At 42.5% G+C, this 27,094-nt stretch overlaps 1 protein-coding gene across 1 annotated transcript; it reads right to left on the bottom strand.

Annotated features, from left to right (window-relative positions):
• Positions 1–11,020: 11,020 nt before the first annotated feature.
• LOC119801502 (late cornified envelope protein 3D-like) lies at positions 11,021–11,341 on the bottom strand. The gene has a single exon (XM_038312138.1). The coding sequence runs from the start codon at positions 11,339–11,341 to the stop codon at positions 11,021–11,023; it is 321 nt and encodes a 106-aa protein (XP_038168066.1).
• Positions 11,342–27,094: the final 15,753 nt, after the last annotated feature.

Here is a 27,094-nt window from a genome sequence, read left to right as displayed (position 1 = left end):
CAAAGCTTGCCCTTCCGTTCTGGAGTCTGCAATTCTATCGGTTTTCCCATCCATTGGTTCACGCCATCACTCCTCTGCCTCTCCCATCCTAGTTTCTCTTTTAAGTCTCAGTGTTAAACCCCAAGTTCTGGAGTTTTACTTTCTATGGAAAATCTCATTCATTCATTTATTCATGTATGCATCGTGACATCAGGTATCTTTCTCATCTGCTCTCTACTGGGCCTCTCACTGAATCGAGACTTACACGTTTGGCTGGACTGACTGACCAGAATCTCCAGGAATTTCACATGTCTCTACCTCCCAGAGCTGGGGTTACAGATCTGTGCTGCCCCTGGCTGGAGATCTGAACTCGGATCCTCATGGTTGTGAAGCAAGCCCTCAACCACCCACCCCGCCCCTGCTGCATAATCTTAGACACTTTCCTTCCTGTTTGTTTTGTTTTTGCACAGTGGCCAAGCATTCAAATATAGGAGGCGTTGGGGTCATTCTCGTTCAAACCACCAAACCCTGCTTACCATTGTTCTAGATCATTCTTTCCTTTGAAATTCGGTTTTTAATCTTCCTGAATTAAGCATTCTGGTAGTTATTTTTTAGGCGCTGTTAATAGTAAGATAATTCTTAGCTGAGAAAATTCTTGGCCCTCAACATTAAATGATAATTTAGCTGAATACAGAATTCCAGGTTGGGAAATTTGGCCTTACATCATTGGTGATGTGATCACAGTGTTTTCTGACTTTGATGTGTGAAGGGTGCTGTAAGCCTGGTTTTCTTTTGCAGAGGTAACCTGGAGCATCTCTTTATACGTTTTACATTTTCTCTTGAGTTTTATGTTTCAGAGGATTCATGACTTTCACTTTGTCTTGAAATTTTTAAACTGATACTTCTCCAAATACCTCCACTCACTCTGATGTTTCCCTCTGGAACTCTCATCGGATGCACAGGACTTTTGTGTTCTGTATTCGAATAGCCGCTACTTCCCAAGTCATGGCACCATACAGTCCTTCCTCTGTGGATTCTTCATCCATCCGTTGAGACAGCTGTGGGCTGGAAACACAAGCGAAAGCGTCCACAGAAAACAAGTACAGATTTCCCCCTTGTCATCATTCCCGAAATAATATAATAACTGGTTCCACCGAATTAGCATTGAATTTATAATGTATCAGGCATTGTAAGTAATCTAGAGACGACTGAAAGAATTTAAGAGGATATGCAAAATTACATGTTAAACTCTGCCGTTTTATGAAAAGATTTGAAATTCCTTGAACTTCAGTACCCCAGGGATCTTGGAACCAATCTCCCATGCTCATGAAAGATGGTTTAAACTTTGAGTTTCTTATTTTTCAGACACACACACACACACACACACACACACACGTAATAAGTAAATCCATAAATGTAATTAAAAATTTATAAAAGATTGCTTAGAAAAAGGATGTCACAAGACCCAAAGAAACTATCTGCCTTAGCTTGCGCTTCTGTGGAGGAAAGAGATTCATCTTTTAAAACAGAGAAGCATAGCCCGCACATCAGACCTGCCTGTCATTCTCTCCACAGCACACTCAACATGGGTCTGGGACTATCCCAAGCTATGTAATTAACATGAAATAGAGAGCAGACAGACAGGTGACAGATTACTTAGGATATCTGCAAAAACAAATCCATGTTTAATCTAGAGAGATTGCTTTTCAACATAAGCCCCATAGGCAGGTAAAGTCCCACTGGGATACATATGTGTGGAATGGGTTTATAGAAAGGAGAAGTCCCACTGGGATACATAAGTGTGGAATGGATTTTAAAGCATGTTAAAATTTAAAGTATGTTTGTAATTTTTAACTATGAATTCAACTTCCAAAAGAATTAATGCTAATAAGCAGTAGGATGAGATGACCAGAAAGTTTCTGATGAAAGACCTATCAGATAAATATTATAAGACATTTTCATTATGCATGCAGCAGTTTTTAGATTATGGAGATGTCACTATTAAGTCATCAGCTGTAGCAAATGCACTGCTGAGGGCTACTGATAATGGTGAAAGTGTGCAGTTCATTCTTCTGCTTTCTTCTCAATTTAGCTGAATCTACATATTTTCTAAAAATATAAAGAGCTTTCATAAAAACATGATTCAAATGCCCTAAACACAGTAAATAATAATTTAAATCATAAAATGTAGAAAGATTGAAAAGAAGCCAACAGTCCAAAGAAAAGTTTATTAAATTGTCCTTGAACAAAAGGAATAAATGGTATAGAGAAAGGTTGGATTCAAATAAAAGACATAAAATGATAATATTGCAATTTGCATGTATAAAAGAAATTTGCTATATAAGATTCTGCAGTGATCTACGACTGGTTTGTCTACCTTTTCATATTAGTTCCCAGTCATTAACATTGGTTCTTGGTAACTGTAGCTGAGAAACTAGAGCTCATAACCTTAACCAAAGATCAGTTCTTCTCTGTTCAGGAAAGCCACTCTCTTTTGAGAGCATGAAGTTTGGAGTCAGTGAGGCAAGAAGGGAACACCTTCCCAGCCAACCAGAGCAGTTGAACCAGCCCTGAAAATTAATGGGGTGAAAGATGCTGTACACAGATCACCCATATATTTAGGATACTACCTCTTTACCTCAGTATGTATTTCACACCAACAGTGTACAGTTCAAACCAGGAAAAGAAGGGGATGCGGAAGGAAAGGGACCATGAGCATGGGTCTAGCCTTTAAAAATGTCTTAGAGGTATACCTTCATTGCCCAGGAGTGAAAAACATGGCCACACTCATCTGAGTGAGTGGCCAGGAAATTTGCTAAGATTTATGTGTTTTGTTATTATGGAATAAGTGAGTTATAGACATGGAAATAAATCAATAGCTATGTTTTTTTTTCTTTTATTGCATTTGTTTATCCAGCAGCAGAGCTCAGGTCACCAGTTTTGATAACACACATTTATTGGTTGGTCATCAGTTTTGGTGGTTAAGCCATCTCTCTGGCCTGTGATCCATCTTTGACTCAGTGAGGTCGCCTTCTTCTTTAGTTCCCAGTTTATATCCTAATCTTCACAGTCTTGGATCCCAAATTTCTAGAAAATGATACTTTCCACCTCCAGAGAGCTCTGTTTTTATTTCTCCCTTCTACTGAAATGTGGGACATTTTCTTACTTTCCTGTAAGCGTGGGTATTCTTCAAAGTGCCCACTAGACGCCCCTTTCCCTAACATTTGAGATGACTATTATGTGACTCTTTCCAATAAGCAGTTCTGCCAGAGCTAGTGGTTGGCTCTTTGGAAGCCCTAAACTGTCTTTCCAGCTAAGGGAAACCAGGGTAGCAGGATTTCTGTTCGCCTGGGCACAAGTATGCCCTGGAGACCACTGGGGAGGGAGCAGAGACACTGGTGTAAGAGTCTGAAGGAAGCCAAGGCCCAAGGGAAGCCGCTGGACCCTCCTGCTTTGCCACATACCACATCTCCTATGCCATCAACAGCCAGTAAGCTTCCCAGGGACAGTGATTGTGTCCTACACGTCTTGATGTTTCTTTTGCATCTCGGTACTCTGGCTTGTATATGGAAGTTACTCAACAGAGCTGTTGATTGATTGTTGACAGCACAGTCTATGCAATTTAATCCTTGCTTTGTACTTTATACTCATCGGAAAATTATATCAAGGTGTGGTGCATTTCGAATACAAAGTAGCACATTAACCCTCTACTCCACCCAGACAAGAAACATAAGGAAATGCCTGGACTCATTTTTGGCATTATATCCATTCCATAATCAAGCTATAAGCAATAAGAGAGCAGAGATAATTTAAAATATTACTTCTTTAGTTCAAAATATGTTTTGGAAAAGCTTTCAGGGATTTGTAGTGCCAAATTTCCTACACCTTTAGCCTCTGGTGGGGTTACTACAAGCCCTGGAATCTGCTCAGTTTCAATCCCTCTGCCATGACCCGGTTAACACTAATGTATCAGAGCAGGAGTATTAGCTCCATCCCACCTGATGGTTAATTTCATTTTGAAAATTATTTTTTACAAAAATATATGTAGTTTTTGATGTTGACATAAGTTTTCCATTTTCCTGAATGATTGTATCCATTGGAGACAAGAGCAAATTATAAATTAGCAAAAGATACCTTACACTGGCATAACCATTTTATGGCTGATTATATGTTTCTCCATATTATTCTTTACACTTGATTTGTTCAATAAACCTATTCAGGCTGCAGTGTTATTTGTCATCTTTCTAGTTGTGTATCCCTCTGTATCTCCACGCTGACTCTTTGTTTAAGAAAGCATCCAGGCTGTGATGCAGCTTCCCCCACCCCTTGGTTTTCACTCAGGAGGGTAAGCCTTCTGTTCATCATAGTAAACACACCTAGCTTTGCGTGCCTACATAGTTTTCTTTTTCATGCCTATCTACTGTTTATTCGGCCACCTCCTCGTTATTGGACGTTATCTTACCTCCAAGTCTTTGCTATAATTAGGTACAGTGTAGTAGTGCACATAGTTTATTCACTCAACAAACATTTATGAAGTGTGTTAACCCTGCTCACCACTATGGAAGGAACTGAGGAGACAGAACAGGGGACAAATTTCCTGGTGACTTCTGCTAAGGATAGAAACAGAAAATAAATATAATCTGACTTCAAATAAGACAACCACAAACACTGAAACAAACAAACAAACAAGTAAAGAGCTAGAGAGTGATGGAGTCCAGCCTGTAATTTAGGCAGTGGTGACAGACTGTGCACAGAACTGCAGGATAAACCTCAGATAAACCTGCAGAGGTGGAACACTGGTACTGGGTATTATGCAAACACACCATGTGGGAGGGCTGACTGCTTGGCATGCTGGCCAGTGCTGGGCCCTGTCCTCAGCCTGGGGTCTACCTTTTGACCCTCCTGCTGTGCTCCTCACCTGCCTCACAGCTATCATCTGTCATGTGTGCAGATCCTGGCACCTTACAGAAAACTTTTACAGTCTAACCTGATGCAGTATCCATTTAATTAATTAATTAATTCAGTGGAAATCTTCAAATCTGAACAAAAAGCAAGAGAACAATGATCCCTCAACTACATTGCTTTTATTTCTTTTACCCTCAGTGATTTCCCCCTTGACTATTTTAAGAAAAAGTACAGAATGGGCATCTTTTCCCACCTTCAAATACTGAAGCACTTGTCTCGAACATATGACGTTTGAATAACTTGTTTGCCATCGCTATTCCTGAGAGGACAAACAATACTTCAATAACACGAAATAGTTGGTGCTCACATTTTACAATCGTCTTCAAAGTAAGGCTTAAGAGTCGGCTGGTTTGACACACGTTTAAACACACGTTTGGTTGCCGTGCCCCTGAAGTGTCTTCAGAGATTTTTCTCCCACATCATTTACTTGGTAAAGAAGTAGCTTACTTGACAAGAGTTACTCACATTTTGAGTTAGGCTAATTACTCTTTCATGCCGTTTCTCTTTCTTGTGATGCCCCCACAATAAATTCAAGTTCAATATTTTTGGCAAGCATGAATCCAGTGCTATCTTATATGTTTGCTAAGCCGTACAGAAGATTTGCACCGTCTGGATGTCCCACTTGAGTGATGTTGGCTGAGAGCTGTCAATACCATCATCCATTCATCTTAAAGCTGCCATAAATCTCTCACTTAATAGTATAAGCGTTTCTCAGTGATTACTTCATTATGGATTAATAATAGAACTTTTCTGTCACTCATTTATCACTAATTACCTGAAATCGTGTAGGAGCTTTCTCCCCAACTACTTCATAGCTTGAAATATAAATTATACAGAAAACAAAGAAACATTAATATTTATAAATAATATACATTATATATCATTTATAATTAAATCTTCCTGTGGCCAAACTTTTGGGAGCAACTAATTGACAGCCTGTCAATTTCTAAAGATAGCTCTTAAAGGTCACCACTATTTCTGGGTCTCTGTTTTGAAGTCCACTACTCAGGTGTGGGATATTTGTCGAATTTTCCATCTGGTGAGAATCCTCTAAAATGACCTCCTATGTGCTTTCCACACAGCCTCAGTGGCCTCCCACAGCATCCCTGCTTTCTGGTACCACATGGTGGTTCATCTTGTATTTCACTTGTCTCAGAACTAGACAAGTATTTCTCTAAGGATTCTTGCTTTCTTTTAGTGGGAAATAGCATTTAGAGACCTCAATGTGGACACCATGAATGCAAAATGCCACTGTTTTTTGAAGTATTGCTAAATCTTTTTAGTGAATAGCTAGAAATATATTTAAGGAAAAATTATTAATAAATAATATTTTGAATTCAAATTTAGCATTTCAGCAATATACATCATTTCTTGGATTCTCTTCTTATAGTCTATTATACTGAGAATAATTGGTATTTTATTTACTCTATAATGCAACTGTGCTATTTACTAAATGATAATGATATTATTATTATTATTATCATCATCATCATTATTGATAAGATCATTCAATACTTTGTATGTTTTCTCCGAGACTTACTTGGTCCTTTAAATGAAGATGTATAATACAAATATTTAAAGTTGCTTGAAAAAAATTAATTTTTTTCTCTGTAGTAATTTGACATAGCACTGGCTTACTCCAGTTGCTTTAGATTTGGCATTTAGAGAGTTTAACAATTTTATTTTTGTTGATGCATATAGCATTTACAGGAACCAACAGATAAGGTGCACTTAACAAGGTCGAATTCCTTTTTTTGACTGCCCTCTCTTGTGAAGTTAAATATTTTTTTATTGAGGTTTAACTTATATTTTCTTTGTGGTTCTTTCTTAGGCGGGAAAGCAGTGATTATAGTAATGGAGGAAGTAGCCCTGCGCTGTTGGAGCCCAGCTTTCCTGTGTCACACTGCCCTCTACAGTCTGCTCCAGGCACCTAAAAGGGAGGAACCATTAGCTCACGCTCAGTGCTGGTCAGATGCCCAGTTTCAACCAACTCCTTGCTTCACTGAAGAGGCCTCCCACTCCAGGATACGCAAGGTAACTATGAGAGCTATTTTTGCACTCCACATATTGCTGAGTGCGCAGACAAACAGGTGTGTGCTGTCACTTCCTGCCAACACTGCTGTGATGAAGGACTGAGGGACGCAGTCCTCATCACAGATGCTGAATGATTCCTGAGGCAAGTATGGGGACAATTCACCTGAGGAGAGCGGTCCCGAAAGGAATGAAAATCATGTTCTGGGAAAGACTGTGATTTCTTGAAGTCTTGGTTGTCATCTGGGATCTTTTAAGAGTAAAAACTGGTGAAATACCCTCCAGATTTAAAGATGAGAAAAGACTCATATTATTTTCTTTCTAACTTAATTTAAAATGGTATTGGCAACGAGGCAGAAAATAGAGGCCATAACTCCCTTAATAAAGCTTCTTAACAGGGTAAGTGCACATTAGATTTCTAGGGTAGGCATTACTAACCACCAAAGGAGTTCCTCACCAAGGGGTCCTCAGAGTGCCCTCAGGACCCCTGGCTTGCCCAGAAGAGGTGCTGGACTAGCCATGGCCATGCTGGTAACCTTCTTCTAATGCCCATGGGAGCTTCCAAGTCACCTTCCTGTTTAGGTCTGCTTCCAGAGACAACCTACAAGTTGGGACCGTCCTCCCCACCCCTCTCTCTAGTTCCCCACCTGCTGTTCTCCTTCTCTCCCTGACTCAGTTTCCCTACTTCTTCTTTTTCTCTTTTTTCTTTCTTTTTTCCCTCTTTTCTTCTCTTCTGCCCTCTGCTCTCGCACCTCCTTTTCCTTTTCCCCTCACCCCCTCCCTTCCTGTCCTCTCCCCTCTCTCTCCTCTTCCCTTCACTCCCTCTCTTCTTTCCCCTTTCTTCCTCTCCCCTCTTTTCCCTTTTCCTGGACTGGGTGCTGTTGGGCATTCAGGTAGGTTTTAATGCCTTCATGTCTAAAGAATGACATATACACTTTAAAATAAGAACTTGAGCGATTTTCCCGTCTGTCAAATGGAATGACCTGTTAAGGTTTCGGAGCCTCCCCCCACTGCCATGAGCACAACACCCCACTCACAATTCCAGTACCCAGAAGTGTATTTACTAAAAGAGCTAAATATAGGCGACAAACTGTGGTTTTGTTAAAGAAATTGAGCCTATATTAGTATTTAAGACCATTTATAGTCCTGTTGTGTATTGTCTTTGCCTTTTACCTAACTTATAAAAATTAAGAAATATTTTGTGTTATGTATTAATGTATTAGGAGTTTTTGGTATGTACCACTTACGCTGTGTAGTCATGATAATATTGCTGAACTTATGTTATAAAAACTTCATTCAGCTGGTACGGCCATTTCTTTAAAAACAAAACAAAACACACACAAAAAGCAAAATAAAACTCATTCCACTAGTTTTCACTTCCTGGTGTGAAGTCACATAGCCTGATGGCTAGGTCAGCTCAAGAGCCCTTTCCAGAGAACTGAGGAACACTGGCCGCAGGTGGCCGCTAGGTGGCTCTGCGCCAGGAATTCCTCATAGTGGCCGATCCTGAACAGAGTAACCAGGCAAGACTGGAGTGGTAGGAGACTGGGCATTCGTGAGTTGGTTTCTGTGATTTCAAAGTGATCCTCTCTCAGACCCCAAGCTCACTGACAAGCAGTGGGTGGGGAGAGTGGGCAGGGTGAGATGAAGATTTCGGGTGACATGGAAGCTTTTATTTCCTTCCTTCCAATTCCAAGTTTTCTGCTTCTCTCTGGACAAGAACCTTCTAGAAGAATTTTAGAAAATTCTCATCTGGTGCCAGTTCCAATCCTTTGTGTGTGCTGTAGGCTAGGCATGCTAATTCTGTTTTATTAGTTCGTTTATGCACTTGCTCCATAACCACTGATCTCACCTTAAATAGCCTGCACTGCTGTCCCGAAAGAAGAGGACTCACAAATGAACACAACACAAATCCTTTTCTTGAGTGACTGAAATGGGGGTGAGCCGGACCAGCATCCAAGTAGCTAAGATCCGTGTAATGTACATGAATGAGACGCCTCTGTATCTTAGGTCAGAGCCTTGGGTGGCAGTGAGCCCAAGGAGCGGTGAATCCCAATCCTGTCACTTGCTGTTGTTGGGATGGTGGACCAGGTAAGATCACTATCTTGGTCAACAGTACCTGTCAGAAACAGAGGTGTTGGCCCCATCTCTGTACAAGGGCAACAGGCAGAGGCTGGACGACCAGGTAGAGCTAATGAGATCTTAGAGGTAACAAGGGTCTACGAGGAAGACATATAGATGTGGTGACAGTGGGACCAACTAGTGGGGTCAGAGGGTACCATGGGCAATCCATGACTGCAGGAAAAGTAGTAGTTTGATGAGGAGAACAGATATTGGAGGGTCAGATATTCCTGGAATGTGCTGGTGTATCTGTGCTGTTTTGATTCTTGTAATGATGCGCTACTGAATAAACTCAAACATGGAACAAAAATGTGTATGCATGTGATGTACGGGGGAGGAGGGAGGGAAGGAGGGAGGGAAGGAGGGAGGGAGGGAGAGAGAGAGAGAGACAGACAGACAGATAGACAGACACGTGTCAACTCTAAAACTTGCCACAATGTGTTCTTACACAGTGGTTGTGGAAAGAAGCCAGGGGGGATCTACAGCGGGGAGACAGCTGTGAAGTGATTTCCAGTGGACAAAAGACGACAAAGATGTTTAAGGCCACGTCAAGCATAAAACATTGAGACTCTGTGTTAAGACAGCACTGGAAAATTAAAACAAATGTAACAAACATTGTATGACTATCTAGGCAGTGGTAGAATCCATTTTCAGAGACTTGAGAACTCTAGAGTACTAGGAATAATTTGTATAAACTGAATTAGCTCATGGAAATCACAGCAAATATGAATGATGGTTGACTGTATGTAATGAGGTTGTTATTCCAACTTTGCTTCTTGGACATAGAACCTAATATCATTCACAAAACTTTTCTCGGGGACTGGAGAGATAGATGGCTCAGAGGTTAAGAACCCTGACTGCTCTTCCAAAGGGCCTGAGTTCAATTCCCAGCACCCATGTGGTGGCTCACAGCCATCTATAATGAGATCTGGTGCCCTCTTCTGGCCTGTAGGCATACCTGGAAGGAATGTTGTATATATAATAAATAAATATTTTTTTTAAAAAACTTTCCTCAGTGCTCTCATGAAGGAAGACATCAACATTTCTAAGAGACTCCACAGTGATGTATCCTTCTGACATTATCATTGAGTCCTTGGGCATTGCTCACAGGGTCAGAGGGATTGCCTGGGTCTGACTGACAGTGGGCTTAATATTGCCACACCCCATCCATTCACTAAGGATCGGTGGTGCTGCTCTGGAGCAAGGACTGGGCACTGCTGCTCTCCCAGCATCACCAAGTGCTTCCAGGCTGCGGGAATGCTGTGCCTACTATTGACAAAACTGACAAGAAACCCCCCCCCCCCCCCCGGCATTCACAACACCTTCAGCATCACCCCGGTGGCACGCTGCAGGTGCTGCTGGAGAAACTGTGGACAGCCCCGGCAACCTTCCTTGCTTCGTTACTCTTAGCCACCTGTCTTCCAGTTGTTGCTTCCTTGACTTCCCATTTTCTGTCTCTTTGTGGGGGATCAAGGAGCACCCATTCTAATATTAATCTTTGCCTTCTAACAGAATCTGCATACCCATCACACATGTTACAGCGTTGTCAGATCTCCCATAGACACGGAGTCAATGCCAGTGACCGCTCCTTTTCCTGACTAGTGGAGCAGAGGAGCAGAGGATAGGAGAATCCACAAAGGTAGACACGAGAGACACAATGATGAGAAACAAGTTCTTTACTTTCCACAGGGTCAAGAACAAGATAATAACAGACTGGGAAGTTATCAACAAGCTCTCCAGATAACAGGGTGCTTACTGTGTGGGCATGCAGAGAACAGGAAGAGCCAGGAGAGATCTGAGCTCTCTTGCAGAAACATCTCAGCTCTTAAAGGGAACAGGAAAACTGGGAAAGAGGTCCGTATGTTGGGAAAGGTTGTTAGACTTGATTCTGGAAATGTTTCTTTTCCCAACTGCACCGATCAGGTCAGCAGCAGCCCCCAGAGCTGTGGCCACAGCCTGAGCCCCCAGACTGCTGACCACTAGCACGGTCACAGGAACTGCTACGGTCACAAGAACTGCCACGGCCACAGGAACTGGAGCTCCTGCGCCTGCACCTGTGGGACCTGCGCCTGTGGTGGCTCAGGATGCAGCCTCCCTCAGAGCTGGGGACACTGCAGCCCCCAGAGCTTGTAGCACAGCAGGAGGAGGCTGCAGGCAGACACTGTGCTGTGCTCTTTGGGGGGCACTTGGGGGAGGGGCACTTGGGAGGAGGCTGGCACTGCTTCTGGTTCTGCTGGTAGGACATCTCGGCAGGAGTCAGTCTGGGAAAGCAAAGCAAATGTCTTTAGGCCAGTGTCTCCCTTGGGAATGGTTTCATAAAGCCCTGTCTGCTCCTAAGACTTGCTGCTCCCTGAGCTGTGATCTCTGCAAAGACAAAGGGTATCTGGTCTCCATGACCTGCAAGCCACTGCCTTCCTCTTGCCCTGCTGGCAGGAGGGAATTCTGATACTCTGTTGAGCTGAAATAAATACAGGCAATGGGAGAATGGCTCCTGCAATGTTCCCTGGGCAGATGCAGACTCTCAGGAGAGCGCAGGGAATGCTGGGAGCCAGGACTCTGCTGTGTCACAGGCTCTGATGAACCCAAAGAGGCTCCTGTCTGTGTTCTCCTCCCTGTTCATTGTCCCCAACAGGTAGTCTTCCTGCTGAGTTCTCAATAAACACTTCTGCCTCCTTCCCAGTCAAGTCCGGTTTCTCTTCTCTGCACACCCTAGATGAGTCCCTCTCCCTGGTCAGGTACTCACCAGATGCAGCAAAGGCAGGAGGAGAAGGCTGAGCTGAAGAGGCTGTGGATGAATGGTCCAGGGCAGCAGCCCTTTTATCCTTAGCAGGCTGTGATGCAGAGCCCAAGCATGCTGCTGCTTTCCCAACCTGGGAGTGACAGAGCCAGCACTTCCAGTATCTTCCTCATGCTTCCAAATTCCTGACAAGAGACCATTAAGTCACCTTTGCTATTGCTTCCCTGGCATACCAGAGACCTGCCATTTCTTCTTTCATGCATCCAGCTCAAACTTTAAACTGTCTGTCTTTATTTTTGCAGGGCAGTGTGAATGTAGAGATGCATAGAATTCATTTCTTGCCCTTCAGCACTTCAAATTTAGCTGAAGAGATAGAGGAGTAAATATTTGATTTGGTCAGATGTGATTAGCTCTTGACTATCAAGAGTGTTAAATCATCAAACCACTAGGGCCTGGGAGTGGGATGCATTTGCTAATGTATAGAGAATGGGTCCTAGACCCCATGGAAGGCAGAACTGAAGTTCAGGTAGGATATGCATAAGAGGAAAAGCCATGAAGGCTACTAATATCACTCCAATGTAATGTGGCCAAGAAGGGTGTCCATATTTATCTTCTGAGGAATATTTGGTATGGAGTATGAAGGGATAAAATGATCTTGAGTATGGAATAATGAAGATGATTGATGAATGGCAATAACTTTTAAACATGCTGCTAATGATTAGGTTGATGATATGGGAGTACTGTGTTCATCACAATTAATGAAATTATCATGCCAACCTCCAACATTTATGTACTTGTTTTTAACAGAGAAAAGACTTTTTTGTTTTCTTTGTTTGTTTTTATTTATTTATTTTTTTAGTACATTGCAGTGGAATAGGCAGTGTTTTGAGAATACCTTCCTTGGGGAGATGTAGAAAGAGTCGACTCTTTCCTTGTAAGTTCCAAACAATAAAGCAAAGCTTGACTCCAGTAGGGTGAAGCCTGGTGAACCCATGGACTGAGTGGGCTACTATAAAGATGGGGAAAGAGGTGCATGCAGGAATGTGAAAGACCACTGTACTGGAAAGTCTCGGCCCAGCATGGATGATGGCGTCTCCGTAGTCACCTAGATGGAGTTCCTCTCAGTTAGTCATCCCAGCCCATGCCTTAACCCTTCCCAAGACTGCCTGGTCATGTGTAGTTGGGGCAGAACTGCAATTGCAAGGAAATGGGGCCAAGAGCTCCTGGAACTTCAGATGAAGGTCCAAGGACCCTTCCTACTCTCCCTTTTCTCTGGAGGGACATCAGCAGCCATCAGGAAGCTGGTGATGATTTTTATGTTTTTAACCAGACACAGGTGATCTGATGAAGATGGATGGCACTTTGCTCAGTAGCTCCCACTGTATGACAGACAGAAATGAGCACTGCCTGTCTATGGAGGATGATTTTTATGAAATATGAATTTTCTTTTTCTACCAGAACTCAATATACTATTAGAGACAAATTTGTCTTTGGGTTCATATGCTATCATTACTATTTGGCTATTTGTTTCCCATATTGCCATCAGAAGTATAGCAGAGCACTGTTTATATTTAAACTAAATTATAGTTTTTAAATTGAGATCTATTCCTTGTATCCAGATTTGGAAGGGCCATGCTTACGTAAATATATTAAAGAATGAACGTATTTTACTTCATACCGTCTTCCCTCCTCTCCCTTTCTAGCTTTTCTCCTGTCTGCTTTGTCGCCTACACAGTTTTGCTGCTACTTTCATGCCACACACACACACACACACACACACACACACACACACACACACATTTTATGTATGTATGTGAAATACAGGATCTACCAAAGAGACAAAACAGGATATTTGTCTTTCTGGGACTTTACTTCACATAAGGGAATAACTTTCAGCTGCATCCATTGGGTGATAATTTTTAATTGAAACCCTTTTATGACAAATCTGTGCTTGCTCTCTATATACTTTAGTTTCTGGGCTTTTGAAACAAAAACCCCTATCATGATGTACTTTACTCTATTTAAAATGTGGGGATTTCATACTTTCTTTGGAAATAACCACAGAGCCATGAATTGCACTTGGTCTTAATGGGTGAGAAATGAAAGAAAGTGGAGAGATTGAGTAGTTCTCCTTTCTGATTTTCTTCTGACTTCAGGTATTTCTTGCCCCAAGAATATTTTCAAAGCTTAGATCATTAATAATGCTGAAGTGTCTAATAGCTTAGCATTCTGTAGCTTGTTACTGTACTAGAAGAGATTATCTGTCACCCATTCTTTGTTGAGAAAATTCTCCCTGATCTCAAGCACTTGGATATTTGGTATCCAGTTGGTGGCGTTCTTTGGGGATCTTAGGTGGTACAGGCTTGCTAGGGGACATGCAGCACCAGAAGTAGACTTTGAGAGTAAAAGCCATGGCCTGTTTCTAACTTGCTCCCTCTTCTTATTTCTTTCATTTGAAAATGTGAACTCTAAACTTTCTGCTCCTGCCATCATGGCTGCTGTGTGGTGCTGTGAATATCCTGCTGTTCTGAACTGCTGTTCCTCTGGAAGAGCAAGCCCAAACCAGCTGCTTCTGGAGTGTTTCAGTGCCACAGCAGTAAAGCAGCTCATGGGCATATTAAAGGTACCCTCTCATATCAGTCAGTAGGGAAGCTGAAGGTCACCTTATCATGTAATGTGGAGGCCAGGAGAATAGGATATGGGCAGAAAGCTAGCTTAAGGAAGGTGTGTTTCTTTAGAAGATACAGAATTCTGGGCCTTCTAAAAGGTTTATGCTGTCTGTCCCCTAGCCTGTGACTCCAGTTGGAATTAAGTCCTCTCTCTTGCCCAGAAATCTCCAGTACTTTCCCTGACTTCCCTCCCCTTCCTAATTACTATCACTAGTATCTCTTCTCAATGAAATTCCTTCTGCTTCCAAAAAAAATCATTCCTTATTTTTCATTAATAGACTTATACTGAACACCATTACTATCCTTTACCCAAAGATATAGCACCAGGGGCAGGTAGACTAAAGTCTTGTTGATTGGCTTGTTGTCATGATGGAGAGACTAGAATTTCTGGGGACATCAAGACATGGCTGTTGGGGACTAGAGAAATGGCTTAGTAGTTCAGAGCAATTGGTGTTCTTGCAGAGGACTTAGGGTTGTTTGCCAGTGCTCACATGCTGGCTCACAAACATCTTAACTTCAGTTCTAGGGGATCTAATGTCCTCTTCTTACCTCCATGGGCACTAGTTATGAACATATGTATACATGCAGAAAAAGCTCTCATACATATAAATGACCATTTTAAAAAGACAGAAATGATTGTTTTAAGAATTGAACTCAAGTTATATAATTTGGGAAGTTGAACTTTTCCTGGACTTGGTGCTGTCATACAATTATCAATCTTTATCATTGTCAACCAGAAAGATGATAAGGCTTCTTCTTAAAAATTTAAAAATCTTCATGATTTTAAACTAGACCAATGAGACAGGCCAAAGCTATAAATGCTAAAGAGGTGGTAGTCACTCACATTAGCTAAAGGACTGGATGTCTGGCAGTGTGTGGTTTAGACACACAGCACTTTGTGGGCTTTCAGAATAACCTTGGTCGTGGCTTACCCCTCGTGGCCAGAGTCAGCATGACTGTTGGAGGTCTGTGAAATGTGTGAAACTCTTGTATTCAACAGAAGATTATCATAGCATTTGCTCTTAGAGCCAGCTCAGCTCCTTCCAGACTGTGGACTGCTCTTTTTTTCTTAGCAGTTTCTTTAGGCCAGTCATCCAAACCAGCCATAAAGATACAGTGGTTATCACAGATCCACAGTGTATTCACTGTCCTCATTCTTTGGCAGATTGAACAACTACAGAACAATTAATTATATAAAGATATTGAGTGCCAAAAGAAATTCTAAGAGCTATAGGGTTTATAAGAAGAAAATGATATTGGAACCTAGATTTCCTACAAAAATGTCTCTTATGGCTTCATGTCTATGGTCATCAAAAGCAAGCTTTGTCTCACAGCAGCTAACCTCAGTTTTTTTTCCTATGGGTTATATAGACATCAGGAAGAGATAGGGTTAGGTAGCAAGAATTGAACAAGAACATATATTACACTTTTGAGCTAATTCAAAGTATCAACCTATATGTTCCAGTGGCTTTCAGTGCATAATCTCACCTCTCCTTATGCCACACAGGGTTGCCTGAAAGGCTCTTTTCCTAGTTGTTTATCTGGGAGATTCCTGAGACACCTGAAGATGGAGATCATTAATCTTACCTCTACCATGGTGAACTGTCTTGTCTCTCACTTCCTTGTCTTTATGAGATCACGTGATCTACAGAGCAACCATCCTGTGATGACTGACAGCTCATAGCTCTAAGTTTCTGATCGCTCCCTTTCCCACCCCTTCCCCGAGAACAAAGACTCCAATCCCAGTAGCCTCACCCTGAATAGCCTTCTCTCTATATGGTTTCAACACATACAGGAAATACAGAGACTTGTCTAGCTGGAGGAATCTTGGTGGAATTTTACGGCTTAGTCATTCTAATTGGTACTACAGGAAGGATCAGTACAGGATTCCTTTGTAGCATATTTTCAATATTCTTCCCAATAATCCAGGATGAATTAATAACACAAAAATAATCTGTTTTCTTTACAGTTCGGTCCCTATCATCCCAATTCCATCCCAAAATGAAGAGGCAGCTGGAGAGCCACTATCTTCAATGCCAATCTGTAGACATGTGCCGTAAAGCTTTTATATAGATTATATATAGATGCTTATTCCCTCCTGTGATTGAGTTGTACTATTTGAAAATATTCATATCTTCATCGTCCTCTCTGGGAAAGTTCTAGATGGACGCAGCATGTAAGGGAAGCATAGACTAGAGTTTTATTCTAACATTGAGATGCTATCTAAAGAATCAGAACTGAAAATCAAGAAGACCTTTATCCACTTGACATTTCCTGAGATACTGTGCTTCAACACATCACAGGGGGAAAAGGGTAAAACAAAAGCAATCACTTCCTGTTTTACTCTGCTGAACCTAGGACATTTAAAAGGCTCTAAGAAGGTCTTGACACTAAGGGAGCATCTTGTAGATTCTTGGTTTCCTATAGCATCAGTTCAGAACAATAAGTTTTATGATTCCAGGCCACAATGGACCAGCCAGAAGCAGTCATTTAAAGTAGCATCAGTTTTACAATGAACACACATAGGTACTACACAGTTACTTAGGAGTGGAAACAGGGTGGATGTGCTACAGGAAGGGTGTGTACCAGAGCACATGATGAATTCCTGTAGGTCAGAGAAAAAGTCTTCCTCGGATAGGAGCATCTGAGAAGTTAAAAAGGATAGAGAGGAACTTAGGTGTGGATGAAAATCACGCCCATGTGCTACTCACCTGTAGTGCACGGAGAAGGAGGAAGAAGGAAACCCCTGGGAGGCAGATGACATGGCCAAAGTCCTTAGGCTTAACGTGCCGTGTCTCCCTTCAATTTGTCACTAAAATTCTTTCATTCATGTTGTTTTCTTAAGACTTATTATTTTTCTTGAATGTGAGGAGAGGGGTTGACACATTAGAGCCATGGAAGGTGTGTTCAAGCTCTGGAGCAGGCACGTCACTTGGGAATTCTCAGTGCTTACGTGATACAGTCTCGGGAAGCTGTTATGCCTATGGGTCTCAGTTTGACTCAGGCTCATGCATTGTGGGGCTGGCAGCTGCAGAGTGGTTGAGATTGAAAGTAATAGGATGTTGGAAAGAATGCAGTGTTATTTGACAGAGGTAAACAGAAGCTGCCACCAGAAGAATAGGGTGCCTCGGAAAACAAGAAGATCTTGCTGAGTGAAAGGCTTTATAACAATTAGACCCAAAGCCATGCCACTAAGATCAGGCCACTAAGATCAGGCCATGGTGAGAGCCAGAGACCAGATATTTCCTGGCACATGTGGTTTAACAACACACAAAGATTAGAATGTATAGCACGTGCATAATGTTCTAGGGTACCCCAGTGCTTTGAAGGACTTATCCGCTCCTCCAATCATCACTATTGCCCTGTGTGACTTCTTCAGGAGTGTAGAGATGATGGAGTAGGAAAAGCTTCATCCAATTGTTTTACTGGGTCGTCCAGTTCTGCTTCTCTGGTGACCAAGTCCCTGACCGCTGCAGAAGTGATAGGAGCTGATGCTCAGGGACTGTGCCCACTGGATAGGTCAAGCCTGTGGTTGCTCAGGCAGAAACACTCTCCAGAGTTGAAGATGGGCATCCCCCAGAAGTAAAGGACAGTGAGAAGGGAGTGAAGCAGGAACCAGGCAGGATATTGGGTGGGTACTGTGACAGGCACCTCTGGTGGTCTTGGCTTGTCCTGATTTTACTTCTGAACACCTTAGGGGAAGGTTAGACGCTGCATGGAGTAAAAATGAAAACTATGGCATGTGAGGGCACTTGCTCAAAAATTGACATTTTTTTCTGTTTCAGGGGTGTGGCCTTGAACCCACAGGTTAGGAATAGTTCCTGGGAAGACAGGGAAAAGAAATAACAAGTCGAGGGATCCCGAGTCCAATGACAACTGACTGAATCTTCCAACTCTTTTCTGCTTTACTTTGCAGATGGGAAGTAGGGATAGGGTAAAATGTGGGTAGCAAGCATTATTTAGTGGACAGCTTTCTTAACTTGCCCCCAGGCTTGTGATGGCAAGTATAAAGTACCTAGAAGAGGGAAGAGATTTAAAAATCCCAGATTATTAAAATATTTGTATTGCAATCTATAGTGCTGCTCGATTTTTATTCATTAAAGTAATTTAACTTTTGAATTAGTTCCTATTGAGCTAATGGTCTGGTGTGTGGGTGAAAGGTAATAGTAAAATAGTTACGATCCAACCAAGGATGCTGTAGTCAGTCCTTGGGCCTGAGGTCAGAGACCTAGCATCTGAGTCCCTAGGGCTCAGTATCTGGGCGAATGAGAATGTGAAGGAGACAGGGACCTTAATCTCAAGCCCTTCACTAATAGGCTGCTTAACCTATCCTTCGCCTTCTTAGCTGTTGTCTTGGGAATGAAGCATGCAGATGTTAGAATAGCATTTTACACCCATCAAATCAATGCTTAGGGTGTAGTTCTTTAGAATATTTTCTTCAGAATCGGGCACTGGTAATCAGGTCTTTCGTGGGGTATCTTGTATGGTTGTCAGCTAACAGTGCTCAAGTGGTTGTAGATGTTGGTCTACTGGGCAATCACTTCAGGGGGTCTTGTTTTATTCAAATAATCATATTAGCTGGTAAGGAATCCACAGCTTTCTATCCACTGTGGAAACAAAAGCAGAACCTCTTTTCTGAATTAACATGTCCTTAGACTTCAATTTTGAAGTCAAGATACTTTTAAAATATATATGTTGGTTTAGCTTAGCAGCCCATACAGTGAAATGTCTCTCTGTAGTTAGCTTATTCACAGTCATAAAATTCAAAGAAAATACAATAAAAGACATAAACCAGACTTTTTGTGTATTTTTCATGTTTATATGGCTTTTTGATTTATTTCTTTTACTTTTATTTTTTAATTTTTGGTTATTTTGGACAGAGTTTCTCTATGTATCTTTGTCATGGATCTCACTCTGTGGACCAAGCTGTCCTTGAACTCATGGAGATCTGCCTGCTTCTGCCTCCAATGTGCTGGGATTAAAGGCATATGCCACCATGCCCAGCTACTCTATTTTTTTTAAGGACTTACTGTATCCTTTTCCCCTCCCAAATCTGTGTATATTTTTAAACACACTATAACTTTTTTTAGAGGGTTGAAGGTTGTCTGAATCTGTATTTCTTATATATCTGTCTTTTTCTGAGCACATGAGTCTTAACTATGCTAAGTAGCATGGCTAGGGTTAAAGTTGCTACTTTAACACCTGGCTCTGCCCATTCCTTAGCTTCCTGAGATTCTAGCTTCATAGTGGAGGTACTGGCAGGAGCCATGCTCATTGCCACAACTCTGTGCAGTTACAAGGTCCCTGCCACCACCAAGAAACATGCCACCAGCTACTCATAAACACCACTTAAGTGTTTGGTGGTAGGACCTCTAAAAAGAGCTGCAAGGTTTTTGTATCTAAAGCCTTTCTTAAATGTGTCATACCTCTGCTTGCTGCCAGCAAAGAGAACCTACCAAAGAAAAGATAGTTACCAAGAAGCCGCGCTTGACTCTGTTCTTGTCTGTCTACAAGTTCTTAAGCTTTCTCAAGCTTTATGTAAAAATTCTTGCCAAACATTTGGGTGCCATTCATAAACAGAGACTGTGCTTTCATTTCCCGGCCACCCAAATCTGAATAAACAGAAACATTACTAATAACAACATTGTTTGACCAATGGCTCAGACATATTTCCAGCTAGCTCTTACATCTTAAATTAATACATTTCTACTAAACTGTATATCACCATGAGTCTGTGGTTTATTGATAAGGTTTTGACATCTTTCTCCTTTGACACTACACAGTGTCTGCCTGACTCTACCTTCTTTCTCCTCACATTCAGTTTAGTTTTTCTGCCTAGCTATATTCAGCCCTATCATAGACCAAAGCAGATTCTTTATTAGTCAATGATAATAAAACATAATTGCAGAATACAGACGAAAATGCAACATCAACTTTTGTTTAATACTCCTGCCTTGGAAGAAAATCAGATGTTTCTCTTACAGACTCACTGGTATGGGGACTTCAAGTTCATAGAGGTTCATAGTGGGCCAGTATCACATAACTACCCATTGAACAAGTGAATTAATGAATGGGTGGTTTGGGGTTTGCACCACAAGTCCCCCATGAAGACAGGAACTTTGTCTCTACAATCACTGAGATCTCACATAGCTGGGGCACTTTTGCAGCAGGACATACTTGAAATAACTTCTGGCTCCACTGATTGCAGTGATGACTTAGATCCAAACTAATAGTTGAATGATCTATAATTTTTAAAGACTAAACTTATTTTTATTGACAGTTTTACACATTTATAAATGCATTTTGGTTGCACTTAGCCCTCATCATGCCCTGAAACCCTTGTCATTATCCCACCTTCCTATAGTGCCCTCCCCACTCTCATATCTTTTTATTTGTTTTCGTGCCCTACTGAGTTTAATCAGGGTCCTACATGTGACCATGGGTATGTTGCTATCTACCATAATATAGAAGTGGGGCTGCCAATGTCTATATCACTGAGGAAAATTAATATTCTTCCATCTCCTCACAGAGTGGTGAAGCCCCAAGAGTGTTCCCATTCATGACTGGATGTCAGCAGGCGTTGATTCTGGATCCACCTCTCTATGTCTCGAAAGGGGATTCACCAGCATCAGGACTTCTCATGGCAGTGCTGGATTGCTAAGCCTGACTCTGGTTCCTGGCAGATAACATGGTACAGGCTTTAAGCTGCAAACCAAAGGTCTGGAACTGTTTCTAAAGTAGAACTGTGCTTTGCCTATCAATCTTATCATGTCTGTCCTGAACTGGCTTCAGGGCCATGAGGTATATCTGGGGTTTGGCTCCGGAGCAAAGACACCGTCCATGTAATTTTGCAAGCTCTTAGGATTCATGGCAAATCCTTCCCTAGGAGATGTCTTTGCTACTATTTCAAAGCATAACCTAACATTCTCAAGCCCATAGCCTGCTTCTCTTCAACAGCCTCTCAGACTGTGAACAGCGAGTGGTGGGTAACTTGAACACAAAGTCTGTTACAGCATTAACATCTCAGCTCTAACTGCTTTGGAAGACATTGTCTTAGCCAGCTTCCACTAAGGCCTTCTCTTGGAATTATTTTGATTCCCAAGTCTTAAGAAAATAAAACTTTGATAGCAAAGGAGAGAAAACAAATTTCTAGTTTCTTCTTTTTTTTTATAATTTCCCAAGAACCTAGGATCTCATTAGAATTTAAATGTATTCATACATTACTGGACATATGAGTTTCCCTTTTATAATGTCCCCAATTAGATCTTCTTCACACTTTTTTATTTTAGCTCAGTCTGTGATGACTCTTTAGAAGTCTGTGCTTTCCTGATTAACATCCAGCTTTAGTGTTGACTCTGTCCCCTGTAGACTGTTAACCATAGACTTGGCAGCCCAGATGAAATGTACATTCAGGGTAACCAAGACCAGTGACTTCAGTCCTGAGGGGAAGCTGAGTGTCACCTGCAAGGTGCAAACTCTGGCAGATCAGGTCCTTAAAACTGGCTCATGTGGTTTGATTTTCCAATGATGTAAATAAAGTTAAAGGAAAAACATTGGAGATTAAAGTAAGCACAAGGGAAACTCACTATATTTTCATATCTCTGAGAACATTTTAGAGGAAAGTGGGTTTGACAGAGATCAGGAACACAGGTCCCTCAGCATAACACTGGGCTGCTATGAAACCCTGGGAAATCAATCCATGTTGATCCCCTTCATAAAGATGGAAAAGGGCAATGTTCAACCCAAGCGTCGGAGTAAGGACTACAACAATCACACATGTCAGACCCTCGGTGCACAGAATCAGTAGGCCAATCTCTGGCCTTGACATGCGCAGTTTGGAACCTGGAAATGATTTCATTTTTCTTCATTGCTTTCTGCATTGTTTCTGTTTGCAATCGTGGTTCGTTTCTTACTCTGTTTCAATTTGAATTAGAAACATTCTTTACGCTGCCAGTTTTTGGTGCTGTTGCTGTAGACCCCTTAGAAAATGAGGTCTGGCTGGGGCTCCTGGTCCCTCTAAAACCATTTCTATCAGCTACACTACTGGAGCTCTGGGTCTTATGTGGTTGGAAAAGAAAAGGCCCAAGATTGTCCAGGCAGTAGCTTCAGTGTTAGGAGCTTCAGCAGCCTTGGGAGCTGGGGCCACAAGAAAGCACTGAGCACTTAACTTTAGGGGCCAGTGCCCCTGCTGGTTTTGTTGGCAGAGCATCTGAGCAGGAGTGAATGTCCCTAGAATAAAATGAACAGAAGCACAGGAGACCCTCTTCAGTGTCTTTCTTCTCTGAGAGGTTTCATGCATCTATTCTTTTCATTCGAACTCAGAAATGTCAGAAGTAAAGGACATTGGCCTTATCAAAGGAAGAACCCGTTTTCCTTCAGTCTCCGGCTAGCAAAGAACATTTAGACTTTTCTAGTTGTTTTCCAATCATCTCTGTTTCCATGTCATCTGGGCTGAACTAACATGGGAAAGCTTCCTGGATCAGGTCTGGAAGGATGAGCAAATCTTTCAGAACACAAACAGAAAGAGAGTAGGGCTGACTGTGGTCTGTGACATTTGTAGTGACAGAACTCCGGAAACATCCACTAAGGTGCTCATCACCTCATCACCCCCTTTGCCTTCCTGCTGCCTTCCTTCCACACACGATGTTCCTGCTCTTATGAGGGAGGCTGGTTTGGTCTCCTCAGCCCTACCATCGCAAGAAGAGTCTCCAGCTAAATATTCATCAAACTCGTGAACATCAGGTCTTGTGGACCAAAGAGCTGTAGCCTCTGAGGCATCAAACATCCCTAGCTCAGCAAAAACCTTCATCTTTCAGGTTATAGGGCAAGGCGGGTTGCAACAGGACAGGAAGCCCTGACATTTACCTATGACTTCTACTTAGGCAACAGTATGAGACTAGCAAAGACCATGTTTGGTTCCTGGCAGTCGAATTCAGCGTAGAGTGTGTGGCACACAGTCTGCCCTAGAGTAATTAGCTATGTAACTGCACTAGAAAATACTATAAATTACTAACCATGAAGTCTGCAGTTCGCTGGTGAATTTGTGTAAACAGAATCATATGTATTTTCCCTTTATGTCATTTTAATTTTGAAGAAAAATCTTTAATATTAAGATAATGACATTTTATAGTTCCCTTTATAAGTACAGCACAGTTGGGAGCACAGCCTTTTTTTCCCACAGCATTAGAAAATGAGCTAAAAAATTATGGGGAAGAGAAGGAGGGGGATGGATCTCTGGAACAAGATGCTTCTACTAGAATTTCTTAGACAATCAAGTCCTGTGTGATGGGGGAAAGTCATTTATAGGGTGTGCGGGAGATGTGCACATTTATATCTCAGCCCTGAGCAGGAGGGGCACTGATACTGGGCCCTCGGTTTGTTCTCACATCATTGTTATAGATACAGCGTGGAGATGTGGGTAGCTGCCAGTCACTCACTGTGCCCATCCCTATCACAACAGTTTGGAAGTGGATGAGAGAGCTAAGTATTCTGACTGAAGAAGCCAGTCTTTTGAAGAAGTTGTCAAACTCTCCCTCCGTCCCTCCTTTCCTGCATCCCTCCCTTTCTCCATCCCCACCTCTGTCCCCTCCCCTTTACTTCCTTGTTTTCTCCTATTCTTCCTTCTCTAGAATATGCTGAGTCAAGCAGCATCTTGTCATGCTCATCCCAGGCCATCCACATCATCCTGGGAAGATGGGAAGACTTTTCCTAGGTGGAGTCACATGACTCCCCAATTACCAGTGACTCAGCCTTCCTTCACACCTTCTGTGCTAACTTTTCCATCCTGTCACTCGCTCCATATTTGATGCATCACAATGATGTAACACACCACACACGGTGCAGCACTCTAGAAGTATCCTTAGCAACACCCATGTAGTGGGCCAGGCAAACACCATGAAAGAAGCATGAGCCATAGAGGCGAGAGCTTCACTGTTGGTGTATGGCGGCAGTTCTGTCACCTAAGACCATCAGAAAACATGGATATTTACATTACAATTCACAGTAGTAACAAGCTACAGTTATGAAGTAGCAACAAAAATAATTTATGATTAGAGGTCACCACAGCATGAGGATCTGTATTAAAGGGTCACAGCGTTAGAAAGGTTGAGAAGGTGCATAGAAATGAGAGTGAGGGTCTCTGATTATGTTCTGCAGCCCCAACCATATGTCAGACTCCGATCAGAACCGTGAGAACAGTCCCAGGGCTGTAGCTGCGTGGTTTGTCCCTGGGACGTCAGTCTGATGGCAGGACTGAGAGGGCCTCCTAGAACCCAGGCCATCCACATCAGCAGGGAGATGGTGCTAGGGTGTGGGGGTGGGGTCGCGCGGGGTGAACTAAGGAATCTGAGCTTGTTAGGTATATTTATTTTGGAAGTAGATGTTTCTGAATTTAGACCCTGGATCTCTGAGTAACTGTTGGTGTCTGGGGGTAGAAAGACACCAACAAGTGAGAGGACAACAGAAGACATAAGAAATCTATGATAGCCGGGCGGTGGTGGCGCATGCCTTTAATCCCAGCACTCGGGAGGCAGAGGCAGGCGGATCTCTGTGAGTTCGAGGCCAGCCTGGTCTACAAGAGCTAGTTCCAGGACAGGCTCTAAAAAAGCTGCAGAGAAACCCTGTCTCGAAAAACCAAAAAAAAAAACAAAAACAAAAAAACAAAAAAACAACAACAACAAAAAAAACAAAAAACAAATCTATGATATCTGAGCTAACATGGCTCAAAAATTCAAACAGACTGAAGGGCCTCGTGCAGGTAGCTCAGTGATGCCCATGTCCACCGACAGAGCTGCGGGTGGCCCTGGGGACGGGGTGGTGCAGCAAGGCTGGGGTGAGAGGGAGCTGAGCTGAGCTGAGCGCTGAGTCATCCTTTCTGGGTGTGGTTATTGAGGTCTGTAGTGGCAGAGTTCAGCAGTGGTTCGCCCAGGGTTTGGAAACTGTAGTGTGGTGAATGGTCCAGGGTTTCCCAATGCATTTCAGTATAATACCAGAGATACGTGGCTCTCTGGAAATCACATCCAAGAGCAGAGCAAATCTTTTAAATCAGAAGCAGCACTTACAAGGATGATGACTTAAATAATCATTTAAATATTAATCACTTAATCACAATAATTTAAAATTAAATTGTGAAAAAATATGTCTGATTATCCCATTACAGGAATAGTTAAAGGTCTAAGACTTCCCTTTTTGATGACAAATAGGTTATTGTCATGTGAAGAAAGAAGCAGAAGTGTTGTTGGGGCTGTGGAGGAAGAAGGGAGATTGGGGGAGGGCTATGGAGAGAGGAAAAAGGAGACTGGGAGGGCCGTGGAGAGAGGAGAAGGGAGATGGGGGAGGGCTTGAGGCCAGAGGCATGCTCCTGCACAGACTTTTTCTCATTGGTGCTAACAGATGATGTTTGAGGAAGCTGTGAAATGCTTGTCTTTTCCTGGCCCCACCAAAACCACTGCCTCAAGGTCTCAATACTCTGTCCAAACTGGTGTCTTCTCTGGGTCTTTTAAACAAACGGCAGCGTCCACTCAGAGAACTAGTGGTTGCTTCCTAGGGTATAGGCCATGGTATTTCACTGCTTGTAAAATTAGGAACTGTCATTTCTGGACCCAAATTCTACTTCTCTGACTCCATGCTCACCCTGTAGGGCCCAGCATTGAGTGTACAGCAGACAATAAAATCATGAAATGAGTAGATGGGCCCAGGGGTTAGAACTCTATTATTGTCTCCATCATGAAGCCTGCGGATCCACACATCACTAGGACCTCCTCTTGTTCTTTGTTCCTCCCAGCTCCCCAGTCTTGGTGTTCCACTCAGCACTTTATTGGTGACCCTTCTGTCTTCTCTTCGCCCCAGTAAGAGTGAGCCAGAGTGGAGGCTCTGCTGTGCTTCTGAAATGGGGGTGCTTCTGAACCTCTGAATCTGGTTGTAAAACTTCTGTCAGATGGCAAGCTCTGACCCTCTAGTTCTGTCCCGCCTGTGAGACACCATGAGAGGCTGTACAGTGCTGTGGGAACTTTGCCTGGTGTCACTCATATCTACTGTGTGACATCTTTCAGGCCACCGCAAGTGTGCACAGCTCTTCCTCATCCTGGGCTGCTCTCCTGTCTGCAGCCTGCCAATCATCCTGCCTCCTGCGGTTTAATACACACCTTAAGGCCAGAGCTGTATCTCCTGCTTCAATGGATACTTTGATTTTTAGACTTGGACAGTAGATGTCTAAAATTAAACTCTTTTCAGGTTTTTTGATTATGAAAGTTTGAGGGAATTCTTCTTCAAATTCATCGAATGCATGAGGTGAACCGTAGTCCTCTTTGTTTTGTCTCCCAGTCTCAAAAATCAAGTTTCTTCTCGTTTACAGTTTAATTCGAGTCGGGACCCTGTGTTATTTCTCTGGCTCTCAGAGTGAGGCGCTCTCTTATTCAGTTGCAGGAACATTATTTTAACCCGAGCAACACCTGCCTTTCACAGTTTAGGACATGGCAGGTCTGTGTGGAGGTTGTAGCTCCCAAGTATTGGAGTTGGGACGGTGTAGAGTGCCAAAGCCATAAATATTTGCCTTTCAAATTGTCCCTATTTTTACTAGTGACAGCATTTCTCC

The sequence above is a fragment of the Arvicola amphibius genome, chromosome 14 (genome assembly GCF_903992535.2).
Source record: "Arvicola amphibius chromosome 14, mArvAmp1.2, whole genome shotgun sequence".
In the NCBI taxonomy this organism is placed as follows: Eukaryota; Metazoa; Chordata; class Mammalia; order Rodentia; family Cricetidae; genus Arvicola; species Arvicola amphibius.
The sequence above is the reverse complement of the archived record's forward strand: the minus strand, read 5'-3'. Positions and strand labels throughout refer to the sequence as shown.

Excerpts from the sequence above, each read along its gene's own strand:
- LOC119801502 (XM_038312138.1), bottom strand. The coding sequence starts at position 11,341 with ATGTCCTACCAGCAGAACCAGAAGCAGTGCCAGCCTCCTCCCAAGTGC.